General features: G+C 39.2%; 1 protein-coding gene across 1 annotated transcript in view; it reads left to right on the top strand.

Annotated features, from left to right (window-relative positions):
• Positions 1-17001, top strand: part of prdm6 (PR domain containing 6) — a 124218-nt gene that overhangs the window by 91099 nt on the left and 16118 nt on the right. Inside the window, exon 6 of the mRNA XM_034118736.1 lies at positions 7637-8018. Coding sequence (XP_033974627.1) covers positions 7637-8018 — 382 coding nt within the window. The remainder of the gene's footprint in view (positions 1-7636; positions 8019-17001) is intronic.

The following is a 17001-nucleotide window of genomic DNA, read 5'->3' as shown; positions in this document are numbered from 1 at the left end:
GGGATGGTGTTGGCCAGGTATGGTTTCCTCCAGACATGATGCTTGGCATTCAGGCCAAAGAGGTCAATGTTGGTAACATCAGACCAGACAATTTGGTTTCTCATGGTCTGAGAGTCCTCTAGGTGCTCCATGTGGGCTTTCATGTGCCTTTTACTGAGGAGTGGCTTCCTTCTGCCCACTCTACTATAAAGGCCTGATTGGTGGAATGCTGCAGGGAAGGTTCTCCTTCTGGAAGGTTCTCTCATCTCCACAGAGGAACACTGGAGCTCTGTCAGAGTGACCATCAGGTTCTTGGTCACCTCTCTGACTAAGGCCCTTCTCCCCCGATGTTCAGTTTGGTTATGGCGGCCAGCTTTAGACATTTTTCTGTAGCCTTCCCAGATCTGTGCCTTGATACAATCCTGTCTCTGAGGTCTACAGACAATTCCTTGGACCTCATGACTTGGCTTGTGCTCTGATGTGCACTGTCAACTGTGGGACCTCATAGACAGGTGTGTTCCTTTCCAACTCATGTCAAATCTATTTAATTTACTACAGGTGGACTCCAGTCAAGTTATAGAAACATTTCAAGGATGATCAGTGGAAACGGGATGCACTTGAGCTCAATTTTCAGTGTCATAGGTGTGAATACTTATGTACATGTGATATTTCATTTGATTATTTTTAACACGTTTGCAAAAAATTCTTAAAAAACGTTTTCACTTTGTCATTATGGGGTATTGTGTCTAGAATGTTGAGAAAACAAATGAATTTTATCAATTTTGAAATATGGCTGTAACATAACAAAATGTGGAAAAAGTGAAGGGGTATGAATACTTTCCGGAGGCAAAATACACTGTTTGTTTGATAAGAAATACAGTCACCAACTAATAGAAAAGTCTATTTAAAAAAAGATCACAGTGAATGATTGAATCTATATACAATATTTGAAGATGTATATCTTCAGTAGGGACCAGTGGCTCAGAGCTGAAAGCAAGACACTGTAGGTATTGAGAAATGGATGGTTTGGTTTAAGTCGTGAAATGGGGTCAATTGAAAATAACAAAACTTAAGAATAATTCCAGCCATAAGTAAAACACTTCAGTATACCATATTTTTTTTTGCGCATAAATATTAGAATTATTAAAGTTATTGCCAACATTTGTATTCTTCTATGCAACATAGGTTGACCAGTTGACAAAAAGCCACATGTGGGACAAAGAGTAGGTTTGTGTGGGACAATGTGGGACATGTTACCACAATGCCGAGAGGTACTTTATATCAAATCATATTCACCTCCAATGCGCGATTGAAAAAAAAATCTCTTGCCATTACCCTCCAATGGCTTCACAAACGAATAAATACTTTCCCAGACTTTTTGTAACTGCAGCTAGATTTGATATATAAAAAGAAAGACTGACCCAGATGTACATTTTTATCCTCCATCCCAAATTCTGACCTCCTTTAGGTTGAAAAGTTCCTTTAAAACTTTGCACGATGTTCGGTCATTAAGATCTGTGGTGAGTTTGTATTCACGTCACACTCTGGCAATGTTGCAAACTGCATCTGCATAATTCTTCTCCCCATTTCGATGATGCATTTCATGCGCATCCCAAACCATATTGATTAGCATTTTTGTGATAAGGGTTTGGCGAGCGGCGCGTAATGCGGGCATCAATAGTTCCGTCGGGCAACTTACAAATGGTGTTGTAACTTATCTCCTCATAAGGTTATTAGAGGATCAATGGAGCCTGGTGGCCCTGATAACAGAGGTGAGCTGATGAAAGATGGAAAATGGTTATGATGACCTGACTGCAGAAGGGCAGCACAGCAAGGTTTGAGAGAGGAGACAAAATAGGCGTAATGATTCAGTTGGATTTGCTAATGGCATATCTTAAACAAAAGAGAATGAGTCGGGATGTACTGTGGATGATAGAGAAAGGAAATTGATAGATGTGGTGGACTGCTAAATACAGAAACTTTTTTTACTGGCCCATCACAACTATCCCCTCAAGTCTTTTTTAGATAAAATGTACCTTTTTTGGAATATCCTCCTACCTTAAAAGCTTGAGTGGGTACATTAGTATGTCCTCTGAGAGGCCTCTATATTTTTGATGCTGTGATGCTTTTGGATTGTACAAAGTCTGCTTAATAAATATATGCTTTTTGGTATGAAGGTTTGTATGGTGGCCGACAGGTGGCAAACGCACTACAAATGGCCCAAAACACTTCCATGAGGAGAAACACCCTTGCACTTTCAAAATGTATGCAAATGTAAAACACAAACATTCACCAACTTGCGAAACATGCGCAGAGTTTACTAAAAGCGCACACAGCTGGGACCGGAGCGCTTGTTGAAGTTCGGGACTTAAAAAGTTGATCGTCACTGTCACTGTAGGCAGTTCATTTGTTTCATAATTGTAAGTGTGTAGTAGGGGCTGCCCTCGACTAAAGATTTTTTCTAGTCCACCAATAGTCGTCAATTAAGGCGATTAGTCCACTAATCGTCGCACGCTTATGATACATTATGATTATAAATATATATATTTAATTATTTTTTGCCCAAAATGGTTTCAGTTTCAAAGGCTGATAAAGAGCGTTATTATAACAGCATGGTATGTTGTGCTTCGCATAAAATATAAAATAAAACTGTAATAATGAACCTTTGAAATATAAATTAAATGTAGCGAGCCATGAGAGTCACAGCGCACGGACGCAGCTCCGGTAAGGATTCTTATTGTGTGTGTGAACAAGCAGCGAGGACACACACAGAACATTTAGTTCTAGTTTCTATTATTCATATCTGAATATAACAACCCAATAAATACTACAGAGGAAACGGAAACACTGAAAATATGAGCGTCGGCAAAAATCCATCCGCCTTACGCCCTCATCATGAAATTAAAACGTTATCGTTTTCTGAGGTCAGAATGATTATATATTATAGGTCTATATATGTGACCCGCTCTATCGAAATCAGTCGGAAGTCGCAATGGCTCATTTAAAAATAAACGTGGATTTGCGTACAAAACTAGTTTTTTCGGGGTTCGGGTGTTTTGTTTGATTTTAAAATAAACAAAGTGTTGGCTTTCAGAATATGACATTTTTATTTCCAAAATCACCACGATAAATACATTTTTGAAGCTTGTAAAGGGAAGATGGCACCTCTCACTCGCCACTCTGCTCTTCCGCAGCGCCGCTTCCCCTCCCTCCGGCTGAAATTATGAATGTAAGCATATAGTCGTCATAGATAACACGGCAGGGTCCGTTACAGTTTGTTTTCATCTGATTTCAATTAAACAAAGTCTTGGCTTTCAGATATGAAACTTGTTTCGGCAAATTTAGATGATAATACAACTTTGAAGCTTGTAACGGCATAATTACAAGCGGAGAACGGAGTAACTTGACGTCACAGCAGGCATAACAACACAGCCGGTGTTTCTCGTGAGTGTTTTCCTCGGGAACAAACACAATACACACAAACGCAAAATACACAAACACACACACGTATACACACACACTCGGTGAGCTTCCCCCAGAGCAGTAATCAAAACGAAATATCTTCCCTCCGTATTATTTTGATCATTTGCTAATAATCAATCAGATCGATGGATTCCAGAGAAGAGGAAACTTTGAAGGGCCTTTTTCTCAAAATGATGACTCGGTGACGGTCATTATATAAAGTGACATATTTCGCTTACTATTTGGAGTACAAAAACAATCCTGATATCATTAGAAAGCTAGGAATCTCCTCTTTCCAACAGTGTATACAACTCAAAATGTGTCTTTGGGTCAATGCGACTGATTTCGATGGAACAGGTCACATATGTTGATACAAAGCTAGGCTACTTACTGTCTGACTCACTGCAGCTGTTTTCCTCCGAATCTGAGAAAGTAACACACGTTGAGGGGATAATTAAGCTCTGTGTTTTGTTATGAAGCCGGCATTCAGGAAGCTGTGCTTTGATGCGTGGATATGGAGGAGACTTTTTGCCGTCGTAGTTTGCATGTCACCTTGTGGGACTCGTTCCTTTACTCGCTCAGAAAGATCCACACTTTAGATTTCCTGCCCGACCATTTTAACTTAATGTACAGGCTCCGCTCTGAATGAAGTCTGAGGGGGTTTCCAAGCTGACGCGTCATAGCACATGCAGCGAGGTTTTATTTTGTATTTGTATATAATTGTTTTTTTTTCAACTAACCGACTAATGAAAAATTGCTCAGTTAAGACTTAATTAGTCTTCTAGTGATTAATCGACTATTTTGGGGCAGCCCCTAGTGTGTAGTCAGTATATTTGAAATGGCTAGGGTTAGCTATGTTAGCTACAGTAGCTAGCTTACAGCAGATCTGCAATAATATCAGAAGGAATCATAAGATCACATTGGTAAAAATAAGCAGATAAAAGCAGACATTTGAGGTAAGTTTCCAGTGACAGTTGGCCAACTTTACAATTCCCCATCAACAAGCGCTCCGGGTCCCAGCTGTGTGCATCACTTTCTAGTGTCCCTGTTGTGTTTTGAGCTTCTTGCAGCGTTTTGTTTATGCAGCGCTCTTCATAACCCCTGCGCATGTGTATTCAATGCCACCATGTTTGATATCTGGTTCAGTTTCAGGAAGTAAAAAATACTAACCATTTGGGACTATTGGACCGTAGCATGGATATGGTTTAGGAAAGATCACAGCCATGGTTCCAAAACCTTAACTATTATTCGAGTGTGAAACACATATTGTATCTGTCCGAGAGAGGAAGTCGGTCTTTTTCACTTTCTTCCTGATCAAGCTAAAAAACGTATTTCCCCAAGTGGACAAATAAAATACATTATTATTCTTATTATGTTTTTCCAAACTAATTTAACAGAATGAAAAGTGAAACCATCCGCAGTGAGCTGAAGTAAGACAAGCACTTTTAATGTCATTTCAAATTTGATGAAGGGTTATAGAGTCTTGGTCTGTCATATGGGGAAAAAACAACTGGGTTCAAGTGAGGACAGCTGGTAACAGCTGGTTTATCCAAAATCTAATTACTCACTTTGATATGATTTCTTTGTTCCTGTTAATGTCATTGTACTTGACCAGTAACACTTTTGTATCCCAAATCTATCCATCTTATCTGCTTCATACATTTATCTTTCTTTATCAGGTTCCAATTTTTGATTTTTGTTACAAAGCACTTCATCAAAACAGACACAAACTGCCTCACAAAATAAATTAAATCATGACATGAAACACTAACCTTGACAATACAGTATACCTAATGCACAATAATGGAAACAATTCAAGTAGCATTAACAATAGTAGCATTTCTAGAAAAAAGTAGAAGTTGAGTAGTAGCAATAGCATTAGTAGACATGGTATTAGTGTAAGTTAGATGCAGATGCAATAATACAAGCAGAGTTAGAAATGGCCATAATTGGATTAGTAGTAGAGGGGAAAAAAGTACCTCAGATCATGTACTTAAAGGGGACCTATCATGCAAAATGCACTTTTTTTATGTATTTTATACATAAATATGTGTCCCCGGTGTGTCAGGGAACTCACGCAGCGTCAGAAAAATAAAACCCCTCTCTCTTTTCCTCCGTAAATCTCTAAAAACAGGGGTACAACGGAGCTGATCCAGATTTGCGTCTGATATGACGTAATATCGGAAATGTAGGGCTGGCTTTACACCCACCGGCCCTATCAGAAACGTTGCTATCAGAAACAATGCCCGACTGTTTTTGGACGTAATATGGTCGGTGCATGTTACATTAGCATCGCTAACACTCAGAGCTAACCTGTACTGCACAGAGCATGTGTGTGAAGAAGCAGGAAATAAAAAGGAACTCACCTTGTGGTACAGTATAACCGGCAAGAGAGAAAGCCTTTGAGCCTCCATACTGTTTCAGAAATAATCCTTGATAATCCATGATATGGCGTTTCATCACCGCAGTATCTGCCGGTAGAATCTCCCGCATGAGCTCAGCCCCCTCCTTTTTTTATCACATTTTTTTTTTTAAAGCTTTATACCCCAAATCAGCACTTTTGAAACAGGAAGTGAAATGAGGGATATGAGGCATGGCTAGAATGGGTGAATCTGTTTGGTATTTTTGAGCAAAACACTTCATAGACATGTTTTTATATATTTTTATATATCTGAGACCTACCTACCTGGCCACCTATCATGCTATTGCCTAAAAATAGCAATGATAGGTGCACTTTAAGTAAAAGTAGAACTACAAGTCTAAACATACTCTGTTACAAGTAAAAAGTCCTGCAATCAACATCTAATTCAAGTAAAAGTTCAAAAGTATTAGCATCAAAATATAGTTAAAGGTAGGGGTACTGTAGGTAAGTTTGAGAAACCGGCTCGAGATACACTTTTTGTTATATTCCATGGAATGCTCTTAACATCCTGATAGCAATGAATATCTGAAGTGCTTTGACAAAAAAATCCATAAAAAAATGTCATCTGTGGAAGCCGTAATACTGTAAAAAGCACGACCAATCATTTTAGCCGGCCCGGCTAAAATAACCTGGATGGCCTACCTGCCTGTCAGCCTTCCATCTGTGCACAAACTTATCTCGTGCCCTCATTGGTCATGTGCGCGTTCGTGTGTGTTGGAGGAGGGGCTCTCTAAGGAAGTGGCAGATTTTCTCCGGTTGTGTATTTTCAAATTCTAGCGATCTCGAGCCGGTTTCTCAAACTTACCTACCCTACCTTTAAAGTACCAAAAGTATAAGTACTAAAAGAGGAAGTAATCATCCTGCAGATTGGCCAATTTCAGAATAATATGTATCATGTGTTTTGATTATAGATATTAATGCATTAGAGTATGATTAAAGCTTGTGGTGGTAGAATAAATGCAGGAAAAGCAGCATTGTTAACAGTAGATGTGGCATTACCTTTTGTATTAGCAGTAAATGTTGCAGTGGGGCTGTAGTTTGAGAAACCTTTCGGTAATCAGAGGAACAGTATGTCCCTGTAACTGTACTAACGAACAGACTCCAAACTGGACCCATAATTTCATTCATTGGAACCAGGAGCTGCAACTTGCCCTGGGCTAGCCAAGGAGATCTGGCCTCAGTTTGGACGAAGTAGATTTTTACCAGGCCAAGATGGCTGCGCTGGCCTTGTACCCCAGCTTAGTCCTTCAGTTTTTCCTGGGATTCATTGGTCTGTCCCACGCCAAGTCAGATATGTAGTCCCTCTATTATGTTGCAGTCTGCACAAATGCAATGGACTCCCTCCAGTTGGATACATCCAGAATATGTTCCACAGGGCAGGGATCTGGATGACATCACCTCACTGTGTCCTAAAAGAGACACCTTCAATCAAAACATAAATGGAGGGTTAGGGTTTTGGGGGAAACGGGCTCTCTGGTTTTTAGTGGAGTCCAAGACTGATCTAACGGTTAATGTGCTTCACCTGGGATGGTAAATGAAGAACTGCGGAACCGAAATAACTGAGTCGTATAGACTCTTTATTTACCTTTTATTCGAAAATGTAATGGGTTCAAAATATAATCGTATTAAAGTGGCTAATACATAAAAAAAACATTTGGTTTTCCTTACTTAGTGGACTTTTATTTTGAAAGCCTTGCTCAAACACTTGAAAACCACCTAATACCCCGACCATACCCATAACTGTTGCAAATTCTGTCTTTTCTTTGTCCCCAGTAAACGTCCCAGCCACAGTGGTAGAAGCGATGACCAGGCAGGAGTCCCTTCAATCCTTCAGCAAGAACGGCAAACCTTCCTCCTCCTCGTCTTCCTCTTCGTCCATCCCCTCCACCGCACACATGCGCTCCATGGTCTTCCCCCATTCCCCCTGTCCAAGGAATTTCTCCCTGTTAGACAAGGTTGGGGTTGGGCTTTCCTCGGACTCCAGTTTCGGCCAGTTGGGGTTAAAGAACCAGCGAGTCCTGGCAAGCCCGACCTCCACCAGCCAGCTGAGCAGTGACTTCAGCGACTGGCACCTGTGGAAGTGTGGCCAGTGCTTCAAAACCTTCACTCAGAGGATCCTGCTGCAGATGCACGTGTGTCCGCAGAATCCAGACAGGTAAGACGACATCTATTGAGATGTTGGCGTCCATCTTTATTAACAAAATAAAGTTGGAGGTTATGTTACCTCTGTATGAGCAATGTGAATCCTAGATAAACTTATACATGGAACATTACCAACAAATTGCCCAAGAAGATGGTGTTCCCAATGTTTACCATCCACCTTTTCCCACTCAAGCATATCAACATGAAACAGTATTTGTAAGCGTTAGACTGGTAAATTGTATTGATTAGATAAACACTTCCTGCTCAACTGTTCGCTCCAGTGTGAGAATGAGAAAGACCTGATGATCTAACTTCCTATCTACACCACTTTTTTTTTAGCTCCGTAAAATGAAAATATAAAAACCGGCTCAATCAATTGTGTTGTACTCAAATGAAATATTGTCATATGAGTACATATCATTGTATCATATTTAAGTTTTGGACTCCATAGTTCAAAATTCTGAGTACAAACTTTGAGACAATAAAGATGACACTTAGTGATAATAATTATTTTTAAAAATGAGGATGTATTGGATTTTGACTACTAAAGAGTACATCAATCAGTGTGTGGGAGAGAAACTCCCTCTGGAGGGAACTTTGGGATTTTAGCCTTTGCAGACCATTTATATTCACACAAACCTAATAACACACTACAGGAAAGGGAAAACCCCTAAAAAGCACAATAGGGCCTCTTTAAGAAAGTGTTTTGAATAAATGTGATATGTATTTACAACATTGGAAGCCACTGTTACAGATGTATACAAATAGCCTATTTAGACAAAAGACTGAGAGGCTAAGATTGTTTCCTATAACTTGAAATGACTTGAGGGACAATTAAATTGTTTATTAATTGAATTATCTTTGGTAGGAAAACAAAATGACAGCCACACCACATCAGCGTTTGCACATCTTTTGTAATATATTCACGGACACTTCTATTAGCATCAACATGATGAACATGACACAGCATTCAAGTTCAAATCTGTTGTTGCAGTTTTTCAGAGGAAGCCGGTGTACCAGACATTTGATTTAGTCATTTGTTATTTGGTTGTCTCATCATCACACCGTTTGTGTGTGACAGAAAGTGGGAGTTAGTGGGTAAGAGTGAAGAGAGAGTAAAAGTGTCTGAGTGTGTATAACATCTGCCAACTTAATTATAGACAGCGGGGAGGGAGGAAGAAGAGATGTGATGTGTGTGTCTGCATTAGTGTATGTGTGTCGGGGGGGGGGGAAGGAGGATGTATTGGACATTTTTTGCTTAGCTTTATTTTTTGCGGGGAGAGTCCGAGTAGCGTATAAATCAACGCTGTGCGTCAGTGAGAAATACCTCGCCTTACGGTGACGGGGCCAGGAAAACAGATGCCACTTATTCAATAAACTAATACTCATAGGGAAGAAAAATGTGGGCTGGATATGGAGGGGGGAAGGAGGGTCGATGTGGAGCTGCCTGTCACTAGCAAGGTTTTATGGGACAGAGGAGCAGATCAAATTCAGCTGAACAAGCCAAACAGACCAGAGTCCTGAAGCTCCGAGGCCCATCTGTGCCTCACACTCATGTCGGGGTCTGGGTTTAGACCTGTATGCCCATCAAAGCATCACTCTGCCCAAAGGCCCGCCCCCTATTCAAGCACTCCTCCTGTTGTCAGGCCAGACAGCGTCTTTTCCTGGACTAAGACTGTGGCTGGGAGGTGGAGTGGTCATCTACCAATTGGAAGGTTGGGGGTTCAATCCCAGCCACTGCAGTCAACATACCGACACTATGTATCCTTGGGCAAGATGATTTACCCCATATTGCTCCCAATGACATGGCCAATTGTGTGAACGTTAGTTCCCTGAGCTTTCCTTGTGTGAATGCTAACTATTTGTATTTGTAAAGACAAGTGGTAAAAGTGGTATATAAATGCAGTCCATTTACCATTTGAACTACCACCTAAATAATATTAATAATGGTAATAATAAGCTTTATTTGTATTGCACTTTTCATGCTTTAACAAGGCACACATCACAATTTAAAATACAACAAGAGTACATGATATAACTAGGGCTGTCAAGTTAACGCGTTAATAACGCGTTAATAACGCGTTAATAACGCGTTAATAACGCGTTAATAACGCGTTAATAACGCGTTAACGCAAAAAAAAATGAACGCCACTAATTATTTTAACGCGATTAACACATGTGTATTTTTTGTCCTCGGCCGCCGTAGTTTCAGAGCGCATCGAGTGTAAAATACCATCGACAAGCTGATGCTGACAGCCCCGCTCCTGCCGCCCGCTTGTGGCAGACCACACTTCCACGCTCACTGGCAGGCCCGGACTGGCCATCGGGAGGACCGGGAGGGAGTGTGTATGTGTGGCGCGACTCGCGCGAGCGAGGCACACCTTACGTGTTGTTGTTGTTAGCATCTGGTGCTAGCTAGCTGCGCTAACGGATATAAGGAGCTGTTTCAATGACATTTCGCCGACAACTGCGCCGAGCACTTGACTTTATGCAGGTAGCCAGACAGTGGGACATTGTACGAAAAGTCAGCACACTCAGCACGGATAGTACGCGCAACATTATTGCAGCGTCCAGGCAGCTCCCATTCGAGCATATATGCCTTGAGCTGCACATAGCTCAACGATCCATCACAGTGTCTACACACACACACACACACACACACACACACACACACACACACACACACACACACACACACACACATTGTATGAGAGAGGTTCCAGGTTGAATTGAGGTGAATATTTGTAATGTTCAGAGGTTGTTGTGTTTAATATTCATGAGAATATTTGTCATTGTTCAAATGATAATAAACAAACATATAAAGCATATTTGTCCACTCATATGTTGATAAGAGTATTAAAAACTTGAAAGATATCCCTCTAAGGTACATTTAGAACAGATAAAAAATGTGCGATTAATTTGCGATTAATCGCGATTAAATATTTTAATCGACTGACAGCCCTAGATATAACAGTTTAACACTTTAAGAGACGCAGCAGGTAAAATGTATGATAATACAAAATAAAACACGATCAAATAAATAGTGATTTTTCTCGATAAAATTAAGGAAGACTAAACCAATAAATACGATAAAATATAAAAGCCTATTCAATAAATAAATCAATAAATGGTAGTGGGTTCTCCTCAGACCTAACGTTGTCAGTCAGAGAATGATTTGTCTTCTTTGTCATTGTAATCAGAAACACAGTAGCGCAAGCTGCAAAATATTCTAAATATATTCATGTCCTAAAAGTGATGCAAATCCAAACTTGATTGTATTAAAAAAGGAAAAGGATGATGGGAAGTTGTTGAATGAGTGCAATCAAGTATTCTGAAGCATATATTTAAACTAAGAAGTATATGAAAACCTTTCAGTAACAGCTCTAGTAAAGATTTCCTTTACTAGTGTTTCTAAAGCAATCAAAACACATATTGTGTACGAATTCAACCTCACAGCTCCATGGGTCTAAGCGATAGATGCCCCATCAGAAACTCTGTAGAACACTACAGATGTCTTGCTTCAACTTTCAATCTTGAATTAGTGTCATCTTGTTGAATATTAAGCTAATTTGCTCAATGACAATCACTGGCTCACTTATCATGAGCCAGCAGGCTGTCATGGTGGCTATTTGTCTCTTGGTTACCCCAATGAATGGGCGATGACATGACATGATTGGTTTACATGAGGTTATATATTTGGCTCTTATATACTTGTTGTTTTTGCAACAATTAGTATTCAGGAGTTAGGGTTAGGGTTAGGGTTAGGAGGATCCTATTGGAGGTAGTAGTTAAGGGAGGCCTTTAAAGTCATTGAGGAAGGATTCAGAGTCTTGTATCAAGTTGTCCTTCAGGAGGTTCTAGCAAACATTGAGTAGTCCTTAAGCTATTGTAGTCATTGAGGAGGATCATAGCGTTCTATAGATTAAAGCTGTAATGTTAGAGTTCTACCCTGCTTACAGATGGTGTTATCATACAGCTTAGTTGAATACTCAATTCTGATCTGATCCATCAGGACATTCTGCTATTTCTAAATAGCAGTCCGCTGCTAGGTTTACCAGACCATTGCTAAGAACGTTCTGATCTAAGGACCATATACAGTCATATCAATGCTCAGAATAGACATTTTTATATTTATGGAGTGCATAAAATGTTGGATTCATGATGGCTTAACTGTCCCCACTAAAGAAAAGAACAGGAGAACAATATAAAAGAGAAAGACAAGAGGTTTAAAGACTATGATCAAGCAGAAATCAGCAGAAGGCAGACAGAAAGTTACACTAAAGGGAACATGTTTCGGGCTCTGGCACGGACAGTAACTTGAACAGTTACATGGCAGACAAACTCAACCAATACAACCATCATATTAGGTTACCCTGCTATCATTGCAATACAATCATTTGTTTATGATTTATTTACTGAACAGCCGTGTAATAAGCTGGATGGTGTTTTACTAGTGGATGTTAAGGTATTTTTTGTGTTTCTAAAATGCCTTTTCGGTGGTTCTATTTCACTTTGATGAGGTTTAAGGTTTTTGTTGTGGTAGTTAAACACCCAGTTCAAGGAGCATTGAAGCTGTTAAACCCTTGGTGTTGTTTTTGACTTGACTGTAATTAGTAACCAATCTATATTACCTTTGATGGAACAGGTCTCAGTCTTCAGACTTTGAATTAGTATTTCTGCTCTTTGAATAAAGTAGCTTGGCTTTTTTTTTTTTTTTAATTGTATAACACTGCCCCTCCCTCCCTCTCCCTTCATACTTAGTTATTGATGTTTACTTGATGGGAACATTTGGACCTGAAGACTGATGGCTCTTTACATCAGCCTTGAAAAGCCTCTTTTCAGCTCCATCTCTTCCGGGTTAGTTTTTTCCGCTGACAAGTTCTTTTTCTAGACTTTTATGACATTTTCCCCTCGTGTGTCATTGCAACATTATCCATCATAAAAGGTGCAGTTTGTTTATGTCAATGGCTGCTTTCGATTCTGTTTTAAACCGTTGTCGGATTTGGGACACTGTGAAAGTTTTGATGAGTGATGAATCGGTAAAAACATCTGAACATAAACGGACTGCATTTCCACTTACAGGTTTGATATATTACAAAAACAATGCAGTATAAACTACTGCTGTGAAAGAAATTAATAAGCACTGCTTTTATGATTGATGTGTTTACTGCAATGTTGTTTAAAACAGCTTTTGGTGCTTTTACTGAAAACAGGGTACACTTTGATCTCCAGTGTTCACAATTCAGAAATAATTCTGGTGGCTGATGTTGTTTATTACTCAAGCATGTGTATATGGATTTAATCACGCTTGTATATCAAAGGAAAGATAGTTTACAGCTGGTTGAAAGTGTCATCACAGAGTTGACTTTGTAGAGGAATTAAATGTTAATGTAGTCTTTTGTTTGAACCATCTAGCAATGCCATGTCAATTATTTGGCCCAGCACACGGTTCCTCTGTTTTTCCAGTGATACAGTTAAACATTCTCCATTACTAAAGACTCCAATAATCCCACATGAGTAATGGAGCATGTTAAATGTTGAACTCCATTACTGCAAAACTTAAAGAACCCATAGCTGTGATAATTGACAGGGCAAGAACTTTTCCAAAATATAAAACTGAAGCTTTTGATATGGCCAGCATTCATATGTCAATACATTGTTTTTATAAGGATAATATATACTTTACCAAACTAACTTTAATTGTCTTTATATTGCTTATGTTTGCTGTAGCTTGTGCTCCTATCCACAGGGACTAGTTTGAAGTCAAATGGGAGGATTTGACCATATGCAGAATATTAAGAAGTATTTAGGCTTGATTTGGGACAATTTCCAATTTTGATGGTCAGGTATGTTGTATGTTGTAAAACGTTTTCATTTGAAGCATTCAGCATTAGTTATTATCACACCTTCTGACCAATAAAAAGTAACCTAAATCAGCTAACTATGTCTATGATATAACAGTGCTAAATTCAACTTGAATTGCATTAGTAATAAGCAATATAACAACATGGTTAACATGGTTTGTTTTTAAATGTACTAACTGAGCCATTGGTGTTTGTTTAGCGAATTGAAGGAGAATTGCTTTCAGCAAAGGTTCATGTTCTCTTTTGCAGTTACGAGACATAGAAGCGTTAGAGGGGGGCTATAATTACACTGTGTTGGAGCGCTGGCCTATAGAACCGCAAGTGTCACATAGTAATGTCACTATGTTACGGAAGTAAATATAAGAGTCCAACGGAGACGTTTCAGGCAGGGGGGGAGTGTGTGGGAGAGGGAGCTTTGGGATTTTAGCCTTTGCAGTCCATTAAAATGCACAAAAAAGTATATAACAAACTACAGAAAGGGAAAACCCCAAAAAGCAATGGGTCCCCTTTAGAAGAAAACGCAATTGGTGGTAAGATATATACATTTGGTAAAATAATAAAATATTACAAGCTCCACCTGTTTGAGTACTTAAAGGTTCCCTCAGAATATCCTCAGTTATAAGACAATTGTATTGGGTTTGCTATTTTCCATTTGACCTTTGGGACGTCAGACTGCTTTCTAACTTGCAAATGAATATTTGATTCAACATTAATCAGTTACATCATATTAAATGATCACTAATTATCCATTGTTTGTTGAAGCATGCAAAGTGGATGTCACGTCTAAGTTTGACCTTCATCATTGTGTCCCTACGGACATTAGCTGTCAATGAGTTTGTATTGAACGTCTTCTGTTGAGTCCAATTAGCCTTTGATCAACTATCATTATCTCCTATTTAGTTGCGTTGTGTTTGAATTATAATACACACTCCTACATACGAAATTATAGATCATGTAATAGTGTCTTTCAAGTGACAGCAAATATAGAAATTATAGTAGAAAGTAGAAAATGGTATTGATCTAATCTAAATATACTGTATATAAAGACTAGGGTTAATGCAACATTTGATTAGTTTACCTTGGATTAGATCAACCGTATTTTTCCCAAATTGGGCAAAACCTTATTTTTCTAGCAGCATGTACACAATGTAAAAACATTGGGAAAAGTTGTGGCAGTTTTTTATTTAAAATGTAAATGCAGTGAGTAGAGTACAATGTGTTCAACTTGTTTAGGGCTATTGCAAGGGAAAAACAAAGTAGAGTCTGGTTCAATTACATTACATGAAATATACAGATATTGGTAACAACTCTGATATTTAAAAATATAAATATTGATAACGATCTGGCAATCTTATGTGAATAATCATTCGTAAATAATCACCTTTTTCTATCCATTCTCGCTTTGTCAATCTGTATTCAATATGTAAGTACTGGAAATCTGATCTTTTGACAGTCCCAGACTAAAATTGTTTTAGTCGAGTGTTTCTCCGATAACTTGTAATTAACAGTGTCAATAATGCGTCCACATTGAGTGAAATAGAATAGTACCTTCTCCAGAACTGTGCTGTAGCACAGCCTTGCTTATCATATTTTACTATGACATAATGTAAGTATATGATGGACTAGTTGCTCATGTAGTTATGTCTCAACATATAAATGATTTGTTGATTTTAAAATGCTTTACGTTTTAACATCATTGTTGTTGCTATTTGAGCTGGAGAAAAATCATAAAAACCTAATTTAAATGTTTGCATTTCAGGCTGAAACAAGACTGTTGACATTTGGTAAATTAATCACCCAACAATGAGGGCATATTTGCATCTAACACTAACACAGATGTGTTGCAAAATGACTTTATTCTTTTTTTTCCAGTGTGTAGCCGCAGGAGCAACTAATAACGATCCATCATTGTGATGGACGGGCTGGTAAAACTCCTTCAAAATCTATTTTTATCTGCCATGTTTGCATTATAATGAAAAGTGTTTTTGTCTTGCATCAGACTTAAAGAGGACATGCACATTTCCGGGTTCATATTTGTATGCTGTGACATGTGAACATGCTTTAATGTTCACAAAGCTCTTTATTCCTGAAATAAACCAGAAAGTCCTCTTTAAAACAAAGAATATAGCAAAAGTCCTATATTTTAATATTGACTACATTAATGTATTAAAACGTTTACAAGCTCCCTTGATGACAACAATTCCCCCTCAATCTTCACCACCCCACCTCCCCCCTAAAAAAAGAAAAGGCTCTTTGATGACATGGCATGGTTCTTATTCGAGGCTCATTTGATGAGAACAACTGGTTGATGAGAGGACATTATGTGAGCTTTCTGCTTTAATAGGTTGGTCAATACAGTCAAAGAGAGAGAAGGAGAGTGAAACAAAAGAGAGATGGATGTTTGGCGGAAAAGAGAGAAGAGTAGATGAAGGAAAGAGAGTTTAGCGTGTTTGTATGGGGGTCCACCAGTGATTTTATTTGTGTTTGGATGTCCGCGCACATGAACAGTATATGTGTGTGTTAGTGTGTGTGTTTAGAGAGCCATTGATTGTGTATTGACGAGGCGGGAGCAGTGATTTATAGCTGCTGGTCTCGGGGGGGAATGATGTCTTCATACACAGGCGGACAGACGGGTCGTCCTTGCAGCGCAGATATAACTCCGTATGGATTAGACCCACTCCATGCGGGTCAATCAACACACTTCACTCTGCATCACTGCATGCTGCAAACAGACACACACACACACACACACACACACACACACGCACACACACACACACACACACACACACGCACACACACACACACACACACGCGTGCGCACACACACACACACACACACACACACACACACACACGCGTGTGCACACACACACACACGCGCACACACACACACACACACACACACACACGCGTGCGCACACACACACACACACACGCGTGCGCACACACACGCGTGCGCACACACACACACACACACACACTAATCCACTGAGAACAAGTCAAAATATAATTCAAAGCACACAAAATAAAAAAAGGTCATTTCTAAACTATAGTGTTGTTACCTTGACTGAAGTAACAGGTCTAAGTACTCTTTACCACTGGAATAGACAATGTTCCTGTTCTAATCTA

This window comes from Trematomus bernacchii, unplaced genomic scaffold, assembly GCF_902827165.1.
Source record: "Trematomus bernacchii unplaced genomic scaffold, fTreBer1.1, whole genome shotgun sequence".
In the NCBI taxonomy this organism is placed as follows: Eukaryota; Metazoa; Chordata; class Actinopteri; order Perciformes; family Nototheniidae; genus Trematomus; species Trematomus bernacchii.
Note: the sequence above shows the minus strand (reverse complement) of the source record. Positions and strands in the feature narration are given on the sequence as shown.